This window comes from Bombina bombina, chromosome 5, assembly GCF_027579735.1.
Source record: "Bombina bombina isolate aBomBom1 chromosome 5, aBomBom1.pri, whole genome shotgun sequence".
NCBI classification, from domain to species: domain Eukaryota; kingdom Metazoa; phylum Chordata; class Amphibia; order Anura; family Bombinatoridae; genus Bombina; species Bombina bombina.
In genome coordinates this window covers 575,476,637-575,488,846 of record NC_069503.1, presented here as the reverse complement: position 1 = coordinate 575,488,846, position 12,210 = coordinate 575,476,637, and the positions used below count along the sequence as shown (strand labels likewise).

Sequence of the window (12,210 nt, the reverse complement as noted above, 5' to 3'; positions counted from 1 at the left end):
ACTCCACTGCCTGCAGGCCCGTGGCAGAAAATAGCTGCTGATTTGTGCGAACTGCACGGGAAAAAGTACCTAGTCGTGATTGACTACTATTCCAGGTATTTTGAGATTGCACCCTTGAATGAGATCACAAGTCAGCTTGTTTGCCCGGTGGGGCATACCAATGGAGTTAGTGAGTAATAACGGAATGCAGTTTGCTTCCACGGAATTCAGTTCTTTCAGCAGTGAATATGATTTTGTCCATTCCATGTCGAGTCCACATTACCCGCAGGCCAATGGAATGGCTGAAAGGGCAGTTCAAACAACAAAGTTAATTTTGAAGCAATCTTAGCCGTACCTGGCCCTCTTGTCCTATAGGGTGACTCCAATTCAAGCCACAGCTTTTAGCCCAGCACAGCTGATGCTAGGACGCCAGATTCGCACCACCTTACCCTCTGTGGGTGTCTTCCAGCCAACTAGCTCTATTCCTCGGGACGAGGTCCTTAGGAGGGATGAAGAGGCAAAAAGGGGCTATCGATTCTTCTACGACAGGAGACACTCTGTGACGCCCTTGCAGGAGCTGAATGCGGGGCAAAGTGTCAGAATTAAACTGGATGATTAGAAGAAATGGAAGACACCTGCTACGGTAATTGGACGCTCTCCAGAACCAAGGTCTTATGTAGTCCTTACTGATGGAGGGACAGTCACACGTCGAAATCGAAAACATCTTCAGCCTGTACCTGAGAGTTTGGAACTGGATACCTCAGTACCACCGCCAGCAAGATCACAGCGGGGATACGTCTTTGCCTCCAGGAGACTCTCAATCACCTTCTTCTGTATCAGAGGACAGTTCATGTAGAATGACATCAAGTGGAAGAGTGGTGAAACTTCCGGTCCGATATCGGGATTAGCACTAGTTAGAGCAGTGACCGGAAGTATGGGCAGAATAATCCCATGGTCACAGTGGACTAGGGTAGTCTACCCTGATGTTCAAGTCAGGATTTCATTCATGTTGTTTATACAGATATTCTCTTTAACTTGTTATTTGTTATATACTAAACTAAACTGTTGTTGTATGCTTCTTGTATACCTTGTTATTTGATGTATTTAAATGAAAAAAAATTTATGCTTTGTCCTTTAAAAAGGGGGAAGATGTGATGAGAGTGGGAAGTGACGTCACAGGATGGAGGCGGGGTTTTAGGTTGTTATTGTCTATGTCGCAGTTACTGAGTGAGATATATTGTACCAGGTGTATACTTCCATGCTCTGCAATAAAATAGTGTTGTACCTTCTATGCTGTGTCCTGCATCTCATGACATTAGTAATTGTAAGTTGTGGTCTTATCATAGCTCTCATTCTCATATGGGAATATTCTCAGTTTGGGGCCTATCCATCAAGCTCCGTGCGGAGCTTGAAGCCCTGTGTTTCTGGCTAGCCCTCAGGCTCGCCAGAAACACCAGTTATGAAGCAGCGGTCTAAAGGCCGCTGCTCCATAACCTGTCCGTCTGCTCTGAAGAGGCGGACAGACTTCGCCGCAATTCAACTCGATCGAGTACGATTGGGTTGATTGACACCCCCTGCTGGCAGCAGGGGGCGGCGTTGCACCAGCAGCTCACAAGAGCTGCTGGTGCAATGCTGAATACGGAGAACGTATTGCTTTCCGCATTCAGCGAGGTCTGTCGGACCTGATCCGCACTGTCGGATCAGGTCCGACAGACTTTGTTAAATAGGCCCCTTTGTCCTAGCTTCCCTGTTGTCTGTATTTTACTCAAATTATTATAAGTGAGTTTTAGTTATGTGTTTCTTATGTGAACAAAGATCTGAATTAAAATTTTTACCCATTATATTTCATCAGTATGTTACATACATCATCTTTTTGTGTCCATTTTTATATTTTTTTTTATTCCGTATAGTTTGATTGATTATAATTCCATGTTGAAATAATCATTCATGAATTGTTTTATATGTTGTTTTTTATGTTTACAAGTTAACAGTATGTTTGTGAGCTACAAAACTAATACTTGAATGATGTTTTACATTTTTTTAGCCTTTTTGCAAATCTGCACAACCAGTTTGTGGACACAATGGAGAGACTTACAGCAATGTGTGTAGTGCCTACTCTGACCGTATAGCAGTGGATTACTACGGCCGTTGTCAGGATGTGGGAATCTTTTCAGACCACAGACTTCATACTGAATGTTCATCGGTTCATTGTCCCCATAATCCTACAGTTGGTTGTAAACCAGTTACACCCCCTGGTAAGTTAGCCTTACAATGTCAAATAGCTAAAACAGAAGAAAACAAAAGAGATTTTCATTGGTTTAGAACTTTTAATAGGTTATGTGATGAGAAATACTTGTTCTCAATGGATATAGGTCTATGCTAATCGGTGAGCTATTATCGAATTGTATATAAAACAGTGTTTACTTACCATGAGTTGTGCATAAAATTGTGTTTTCTCATAAGGAAGCTGTCTAACAGGGTGGTATTAGTGCCCAACATTTTTATTTTATTTGATATTTGTTAGCAAGTAGCTCAGAAATTAAAACTTTTCATCATTAAAGGGACAGTTTTCTTGAAAAAATGTATTGTTTAAAAAGGTAGATAATACTTTTATTACCCATTGCCCAGTTTTGCATAACCAACACAGTTATAGTAATATATTTTTTACCTCTGTGAAATTTTGACTTTACTGTCCCTTTAAGTATGTATGTATACTGTTATTGTATGTTAATTGTATGTTAGTAATAACAAAGCTTAGGGATAAATATTAGTGTAAAACATATTAAAGGTTAAGGACCCTCTTACTGAATACACTTATAGCACTCAAGAGATCACCTTAGAAAATATTGTATCTGTAAGGTCAGTACACTGTTACCTCACCGGTCTGGGTGCCAGAAAAACTGTGATTAAAACTTAACCTTTATTATAGGGTACAATAAAATAAAACATGGGACACACATTAAAAACACTCACTGAAGAAACTACACGAATGTGGGAAAAATATATATATAGGGGCCAATTTATGAAAGTGCGAGCAGACATAATACGATGTAGCATATCATGTCCGCCGCACATAGATAAATGCCGACATCATACGCTGACGGCATTTATCATTGCACAAGCAGTTCTTGTGAGCTGCTTGTGCAATGCCGTCTTCTGCAGATTTGTGGCCAATCGGCCGCTAGCAGAGGGTGTCAATCGTAAAGGATCGGGTGGATTGATATCCGAAGCCTCAGAGCAGGCGGACAAGTAATGGAGCGACCGCTGCTTCAAAACTGCTTCATAAAGTTGTTTATTATAACCGGTTTAACTGAAGAACAGACAACTAGGGAAGCTTAGGAATGTAATGACCTACGTGAATGAATATTACACATACAGCTCCTGGGTGTTATATTACTTCATTAACAAAGTGTTAACAGTAAAAAATAATAATGTAAGGGGCTATAAGTAGCAAGTAAGTTCCTGTGGTTGCAGTACATAAATTATAATCTGTTACTAGAGAAAACTCTTGTAATATGAAACATCTTAAAATAGTTTGATGTATCAATATTGCTCAGGAATTATTGTGATTGCACAAGCAGTATGTAAATAATTTCACTGAGAAACCCAAAGTTTGTGAAATAAGTAACAATTTTTTTTTTTATTTGATTGCATTTGGCGGTGAAGTGGTGTCATGAAATATACCAAAATGGGCCTAGATCAGGGGTCCAGATGTTTTGGAACTACATTTCCCATGATGCTAAGACATGTTTGAGCATCATGGGAAATGTAGTTCCAAAACATCCGGAGAGCCAAGGTTGCTGACACCTGGCCTAGATCAATACCTTGGTTTGTCTACTTACAAATATATATATAGTTTTGACAGGTAAATAAAAAAAAACAAGGCTTTATTTTGTTTAAATGGAGTGATAGCAAAAATGCTAAAAAGTCTCAGGTATTTTGGGCAAGTTTTTCTCTGAAAGTCCCGGTAGTGAAGGGGTTAAAGTTGTCAAAAAGATGGATAAAAAAAAATCCTTTTAATCAGATTGCTTTTTTTGTTAAGTCCCTTAATAAGTGTATCAGACTCCGTAGCCGTTACATTGCACTTGATTTTTATTCCAGAAAGTTTACCCTAGGCAAATGATGGCGAACCTTGGCTTTCCAGGGGCGAGATAACATATGCGGCGCAAGCTACAGCGCAACTGCTGATTTGAACAGCCAATAGGAATTCAGTAGCTCTCATCCTATTGGCTGATTTGAATTTGAAGAATCAAATCAGCCAATAGGAATGTAAGGGACGCCATATTTAAACGCATACCTTGAATTTACTATTCAGTGTACGGCAGCGATCGTACGAAGATGATCCTCCACGCTCCATGGATCGGCAGTCCTGCTCTGCACCGGCTTGGTCCTGGATGAAAAAGGAAGTAGTCCCCGCTTGGAAGACGATGTCGGCCGCTTGGAAGAAGACTTCACTGCCGCCTGGAACAGGATCTTCTCCGTCGGATTTCAGGAATTGTGAGTACCTATTTGGGGTTTAGATTTAGGATTTTTTTTTATTTTTTGGGGGTTTGTTTTTTTTTAGATTAGGGATTTATTGGGCACTCTTAAAAGAGCTGATTGCCCTTATAAGGGCAGTAAAAGAGCTGAATGCCCTTTTAAGGACAATGTCCATACTAATGCCCCTTTAGGGGCAAGGGGTAATTTAAGATTTTTTAGTGTTAGGTTTTTTTTTATTTTGGGGTGTGGGGGGTTTTACTGTTAGAGGGGGGACTAAGTGTTTTTTTAAGGTAAAAGAGCTGTTTAACTTAGGGCAATGCCTTTCAAAAAGCCCTTTTAAGGGCTATTCGTAGTTTAGCATTAGATTAGGGGGTGTTTTTATTTTGGGGGGACTTTTTTATTTTCATAGGGATTAGGTTTAATATATTTTATTTTTGATAATTTGGTTGTATTATTTTATGTAATGTTAGACTTTTTTATTTTTTGTAATCTTAGATTAGTTTAATATTAGGTTTTTTATTTTTAAGTAATGTTAGCTTTTTTATTTTAATTGTACTTAGTATTTTTTAATTTAGGTAATAGGGGTTAATTTAGGTGGTGTTAGGTTAGGGGGCTTAGAATTTAATTAGTTATTTGTGTTGTGGGGGTTTGGCAGGTTAGGGGTTAATAGATTTATTAGGATTATAGCTTTGTGTGGGTTTGGCGGATTATGGTTTAATAGTTTTATTAGGTTTATTGCATTGTGGGTTAATGGCGTATTAGGGGTTAATAGTTTTATTAGGTTTATTGCGATGTAGGTTAATGGCGGATTAGGGGGTTATTACATTTATTAGGTTTATTATGATGTGGGTTAATGGCGGATTAGGGGTTAATACATTTATTAGGTTTATTGCGATGTGGGTTAATGGCGGATTAGGGGTTAATACATTTATTAGGTTTATTGCTATGTGGGTTAATGGTGGATTAGGGGTTAATACATTTATTAGGTTAATTGCGATGTGGGTTAATGGCGGATTAGGGGTTAATACATTTATTAGGTTTATTGCGATGTGGGTTAATGAGGGACTAGGGGTTAATATACTTTATTCATTATTGCGGTGAGGGATTGTGTTTGACAGCTAGGTAGATATTGCGCATGCGTTAGGTGTTAGTTTATATTTTCAGCCAGTTACGGGAGTTACGGTACTTTCAAACTCAGCGCAAGGCTTGCTGCGCCTGCCTATGTGTGGCGCGGTGAAAATGGAGTAAAATGTCTTAATTTTTGCTGCGTAAGTCCTTGTGCTGAATATGTAATACCAATTTGTGACGCGGTTCTATGTTAGCTTATGGGAGTACAAATTGCGGGCAACGGGTAAAATATACGCGCCACATTTATATGCGGAGCCGTATATGTAATACCAAAACTGCGTAAAAACTGGCGTCACCGGCTTTTGCAGGCGAAGCCGCATATGTAATCTTTTTTTTTTTTTTTAAATAATTTTTATTGAAGTCATAAACAAATACAACATAATGGGTATGTCCCAAAACATTTACAGAAAGATGCATATACAGTATTGTTAGAAAAGTATTGCAGCAAAAACCATGTACAGAGTGCATTATGTATCCATTAATCTCAAGCGTTATTATAAGATTTGGGCAATCTATAGTGAGACTTCAGTTTTATAATAAAGTATCATAAAGGTAGTAAAAACAAAAATGGTCCTCTCTGTGCCGTATGGAAAGTAAATTAGAGTATCTATACAGGTAACATTAGGGCCAGGGGGGAGTTAGCTTTATATTTTTATGGGGGGGGGGAAGCAGCGGGCGAGAGCCGCTCAAAATAGAGTAAGGAGGGGGGGGGCGGAGCCAGATAGCATGTCAGGTTTGTAATTACTATTGGGTCTCTGAACTTTCAAATATACTACTAATCTATACTATTAAAGAAAGAACCTAAGAACGGAACCTTAAACTGTGTCAGACCTATGTGTCAGTAGAGAGTTTGGACAAAATATAGTGGGACTTCAGTTATATAATGATATAAGGAGGGGGATTCAGCGGGCCAGAGCCGTCCTATGTAAATTAAGGGAGGTGAGGGGGGGGGGGTGTAACCACCTAAAATAATAGAGCAATGTGAGTATGGGAGCAGAGTGCATATATACAGAGATATACCAATATGGTACCCCATAGTGGGTGAGTACACTCAGCATATACCATATGAACCCATGAATCTCACAAGGTTAACTGTTGGTGGAGGGAGGCTAACAGTCATTTCTCTGGTTCAGTATTTGTGGGAGATAAAGTAAGACATGAATAATCTACATATAGTATACCATCATACGGCATATGAAACATGTTTACATATACAAGTAAGTAATAAGAGATGCAGAGATCTGTAGGTACAACAAGGAGCAGGGGGACGTATGGCATAAGGTGTATATTCCCTCTTCAGTTATAACTATAGGAGAAACCAATATGCATCCACAAGGAGGTCATTAGCTGAGTCCCTGTTAGAGCTACATACACCTGCTACATACACTTTAAAGTAGTCTGTGACCCGGAGGAGCAGATAAAAGTCTTTCAAAAATGTACTAGCTAGCATTGAGGGAGCTATGGAAAGGCCTGCTAAACCAGTGCTTCAATAGGGATTACATCCCCAACAGTTGAATAAGTGTATTATCTTCTGGTACATAACAAAGTACACTTGGTGACATCTTATAAAGCAGAAAGCTAATTATACCTAACATGTCAGATAGCTCGAGGATGTATGTAGTAGTGATATAAAGACAAGTTTAACCAAGGGGCCCCATATCATTCGAAAGTATATATACATCTGGGTAATCAAAAGCATAAAGTATGCTAGAATAGTTAAGCAAACAGTAGTAACATATGTACCTGCCAAGCCACACATATTATGAACTAGATACTGAGAGAGCCTGGAATACTGTATATAACCGTAAACCAACTGATATATTAATCTGCCATGTGTATCTGAGCTTTGTAAGTGATATAAGTTAGTATAGAGTACAAGCCCAATTGCTTACCAGTATCATGTATTCCCTATTGTATTAGACCAGTAACCAACAAACCTACCAGTTGGCACTTTAAGTAAGAGGCGCAACCCATTGCCTTGGTATCAATATAAACAGAATAAGAAGATGACATTAAACCATCGGTTGAGCTCTTAATAAGTAGTAAGCGATATCTTAAATATATTTAACTCTTAAGGGACCCAGAAAAAACTGATAACCCCCAGCATCAGATCTCTATAGTCCACTATTAACAGTAATAGGTGTAAAATAGTACCTGGAATCCTAAGTCCACATGTTTCAAACCTGGAGGCCGTCAGCTGAGGTAGCGGACCGTTAGGAGACACTGGCTAGATATATTTTTTATAAATTATCAGCTAACTACCCTATATCCAGGATCTAAACAGTAACCTTTTAGCACTTATGTGTGTAAAATATAGGTTTTGTATGGAGGTAAGAACATTATGGATTATTATTAATGAATAACTAGAGTAATTTTAGAAAAGGAAAAATCCAGCATAAAGAGTCCTCCTAAAAATAGAGCAATGCATAGAGAAATCAACATTATAACAGTGATGGCCAAACAGGAAGAGGGTGTATAGAACTGAGAGGTTTATGTCTTAAAGCCTAAAAAGCTGGTAAACTGTCACTATAGCTAGTCACAAGAGTGTAGCTAAATAAAAACATATTGGATCACTGTGTAGCTAGAAAAATTCCTTGTGATCGGTCAGTTCCTGCAGGGCTGTAGCATCTATGTAGCAATAGAATAAAGACAACACTCCTCAGGATGTGGTGGTATCGTATATAGAAATACAAAAGTCCTCTAGAAAAACTCATGGCCAGTTGTAAAGCTAGGGGTTGTAGTAACCAAGGTACTAGCTAAGAAGACTGTAGTGTTAAATATAATAGGTGGAGGGGTCTAAATACCAAGTTGATATGTAACGGACCCACTGTATGTACTCAGGTAGTAGGAGGTGTATAAGCGAGGGAGGGGAATAGTGAAAATTGGAGAGAGGTCACTAATAAACACAACAGAAATTACAAACATATTTCCCTGGGGCTGTAGACCAGTTAATAGTCTGTATATACATATATTCTTGCATCATATCCAGGGGTCTTCATCAGCATGTGTCTGCCACAAGGAATCCACACTCACGCAGTCCATATATATATATATATGCGTGCATGTGCAGTCCCCAGCAGTATAAACATTACCAAACCCCAGATCGGATGGCAATAAACACCCAGCCAGCAAAACAAAAGCAACTGAGAGGATAATGGCACTGACAGCGCGGCTTCACTCGGCTCGGGACTATCGCAACACCAAAGGAGAGACGAGCCTGGGTTTTGAAGAAGACACTTAGCCTAGGTTTCCCTGTAGAGGTATTAGAAGTGGGAGTCGCCACTAGATTGTAGGATCGGTCCGCCGCTCTCTGTAGTGTCTTGTGTCTGCTCAGTGTAGGGTAGAATGACGCTGTACTAATGTCCGCAGAATTGGACTCCAGAATTGCATACCGATCTGTTAGGAGTATACCTACCTCGTGGTATAAGGGTTCTTCAATAAACTCCAGTGTAGTATCCGCATAATTGGCTGTGTCTGTAGCCGCTGTGGATTCTGTGTCAGCAGCCTCTATCCCTATCAAAGTTACTTCCCCTGTAACTTCAGTTCTGCAGGCCAGCATTAGATCCTCAAAGTTACTTTGCATCGATTCTCCCAATCGTTCCAGTGACGCTTGTAGTTGATGGTAAAAGTCCTCCATATTTTATGGTGTGGCAGAAGGTTCCGTATGTAGCAGCCTTATTCTATAGGGCCCAAGGTCACAGCTACTATGTGTAGGGTCTCACCGTTAATGTCTCAAACAACTGTTATCACTTGTGAGAGCCAAATGCCGCACTTCACCACATGTGTAACCTAATGTAGATGTTGTTGATCCGGCTAAGTAGGAGAAAGGCGGCCATGTGGGTTTGTTGCGTTCTAGCGTCTGCGATGCAGATATCTTGGGCAAAGGATTGGTTTCTTAGGACCTACGCCCATCAGTGTAAAGACCAGGCTTTCTGTTGTCCGTTAGTATTATCCAAGGGCTAGAATCATGCTAGGAACTCTCATGGTGGTAATCATTAAGCTTTGCAACCACGGAGCACTAAGTTTCAGCGGCCATGTTGATCAACGGCCGGCTCAGCCCCCCCCGCATATGTAATCTTGATCCAGATGTTTCAGAACTACATTTCCCATGATGCTTGACTGGACTTTAGAGTGCCTAAACATCATGGCAAATGTAGTTCTGAAACATCTGGAGTGCCAAGGTTCTCCATCACTGCCCTAGGCCATCTACATTCCAAAGATATACATTTTATAATGCAGCATTTGAAACAAACAGATATCACAGTACTAGCTTGCAGAGGCATAATACTACGGGCCTATTGTGGGATCCAACCCTACAGTACCTTGGTAACTTCCACATTCCCCTGTAATTTCCATGGAACCAGAAATGACTGAGAAGAGTATTAGGGGCAAGTTAAAACCAGCTTTATTGAGAAGTTATAATGTTATATTGAAAGTAGCGGGGGGCAGAGTGGCAACGATTGGCAGAATCCAAGTACTAAACATCCAAATAGTGTCTAAGAGGCACAGCCAATCAGCACATGAGGAGGTGGAGAAGTCTGTTTGATTGACTGGAATACAACTTTCCACAGGAGGGCGACTTTTGACATGGTCAGTACTGCAGAGAGTAAACTAGTTATAAAAGGGGTGTAACAGTAAATGTCTTGATTGACAGAAAATGCTGGGGTTCAATAAATGGGGATTTCGCAATAAATCTATTTGTCTAAACAGCTGATAGAAAGACATCTAAATCTGTTCTAATAATTAGTGCAATAAATTGTTAAATAAAAGCTCAGCTATTTAGTCAAAATGCTATTGTTCTGATGAATGTGAGGTTTTAAAACACAAAAAAATTTAAACTTTGTTGAATATGTATATGTTAATATTGTATGATTTTTACTTTGGGCCTGATGATCAAAAAACTCGCTGCCATGACCTTATTTTGTAATATAGGAGTCTCTCCTTTACACACAGAACCTGCATAGTGAGATAAACATCTCTCAAGGTAAAACTTGTGTTTCTAAAGTTCTTTGAGGGGTCTCGCCTTACTGATGAGACTTAGATCATCTCACCTGAGCGGAGAGCTTTAAATCATCAAGCCCTTTGTTAAAGGGTCAGTAAACCTTAAAAATAATGTTATATAATTCTGCACATAGTGCAGAATTATATAACATTATATTAGCCAAGCTTTGTAAATCATAATATAAGACAGAGCGGGAGCGAGCTACACTGTGTCTAATGGCGCGGTCGGGCCGGGCTGTGACTATACAGCTGGCCCGATGCGCTCAGTAAAAACAACAGACCCGCTCAGCAGAGTACAGAGAGCGGGTCTGTAAAACAGCGGTATTTTTACAAAATAAAAAGGAAATATTATGATTTACAAAGTTTGGCTAATATAATGTTATATAATTCTGCACTATGTGCAGAATTATATAACATTATTTTTAAGGTTTACTGTCCCTTTAAGCTCCAGTATGTTATTCTGAGAAGTCCCCTGAATACATGGTAAATCATTGGAAGTTACCTGCCTAGAATGCAAAGCAACAGTCACTGATATTTATTTATTCTTTTGTCCTACAGGTGCATGTTGTCCATTATGTGCTGGTGTCTTAAGGATTTTATTTGATAAAGAAAAATTAGATTCTTTTGCCAAGGTAAATTATTCTAAATAAAACAATATGTATCCAAAATGATTTATGTTGATAAATCTATTGCTTTATTTGCTATATTTTTATTTTGTTTTATTGCATGGTTCTTCAGCTTAAAGGGATATGAAAACCCCAAAAAATAATAATTTGTGATTCAGACAGAGCATACAATTCTAAAAAAGTTTCCAATTTACTTATTTTAAAGGGATAGTAAAGCACAACATTTTCTTTTATGATTCAGATAGAACATACAATTTTAAACAACTTTCCAATTTAATTCTATTATCAAATTTTCTTCATTCTTTTGTTATCCATTGATGAAGGGACAGCATTGCACTACTAACAGGAAGCTGAGAATATCTATTTAGCCAATCACAAGAGACAAATGTGTGCAGGCACCAATTAGCAGCAGCTCCCACTAGTGTATGATATGTGCGTATTCATTTTTTAACAAGGGATACTAAGAGAATGAAGCACATTTGAAAATAGAAGTGAATTTAAGTGTCTTAAAATTACATGCTCTATGTGAGTCATGCAAGTTTAATTCTGACTTTCCTATTCATTTAAATTTGCTTCATTCCTATTACATTCTGTGTTGAAGAGATACCTAGGTAGGCATCTGTAGCACTACATGACAAGAACTAGTGCTCTTCCAAATGGATAGCATTCCTGCAAAACTGCTGCCATATAGTGATCCAGAAAAGGGAGCTTACGTCTCTGCTTTTTAACAAAAGATAAAAATAGAGCAAAGAAAAAAATGATAATAGAAGTAAATAAGAAAGTTAAAAACTTTTGGGTTTCATATCCCTTTAAGGTATGGGGTGCTCAAATATTTTATTGTTTTTTTTTTTACAAACTCCGGCACTATCTTTAGTTTTATTTTTTATTTTTTTTATTATGGAGGTATTCTAAAGTCATAAAGTCACACTATGATAGAAACATGCTATTTGGGCTAATTTTTCCAGATCACACTAAGGGCTCGATTTATAAAGTGTCG

At 38.8% G+C, this 12,210-nt stretch overlaps 1 protein-coding gene across 1 annotated transcript in view; it reads left to right on the top strand.

Annotated features, from left to right (window-relative positions):
- The window catches only part of RECK (reversion inducing cysteine rich protein with kazal motifs), a 445,421-nt gene that overhangs the window by 408,676 nt on the left and 24,535 nt on the right, over nucleotides 1–12,210 (top strand). Inside the window, exons 18-19 of the mRNA XM_053714521.1 lie at nucleotides 2,024–2,234; nucleotides 11,146–11,219. Of these exons, the coding sequence (XP_053570496.1) occupies nucleotides 2,024–2,234; nucleotides 11,146–11,219 (285 nt within the window). The remainder of the gene's footprint in view (nucleotides 1–2,023; nucleotides 2,235–11,145; nucleotides 11,220–12,210) is intronic.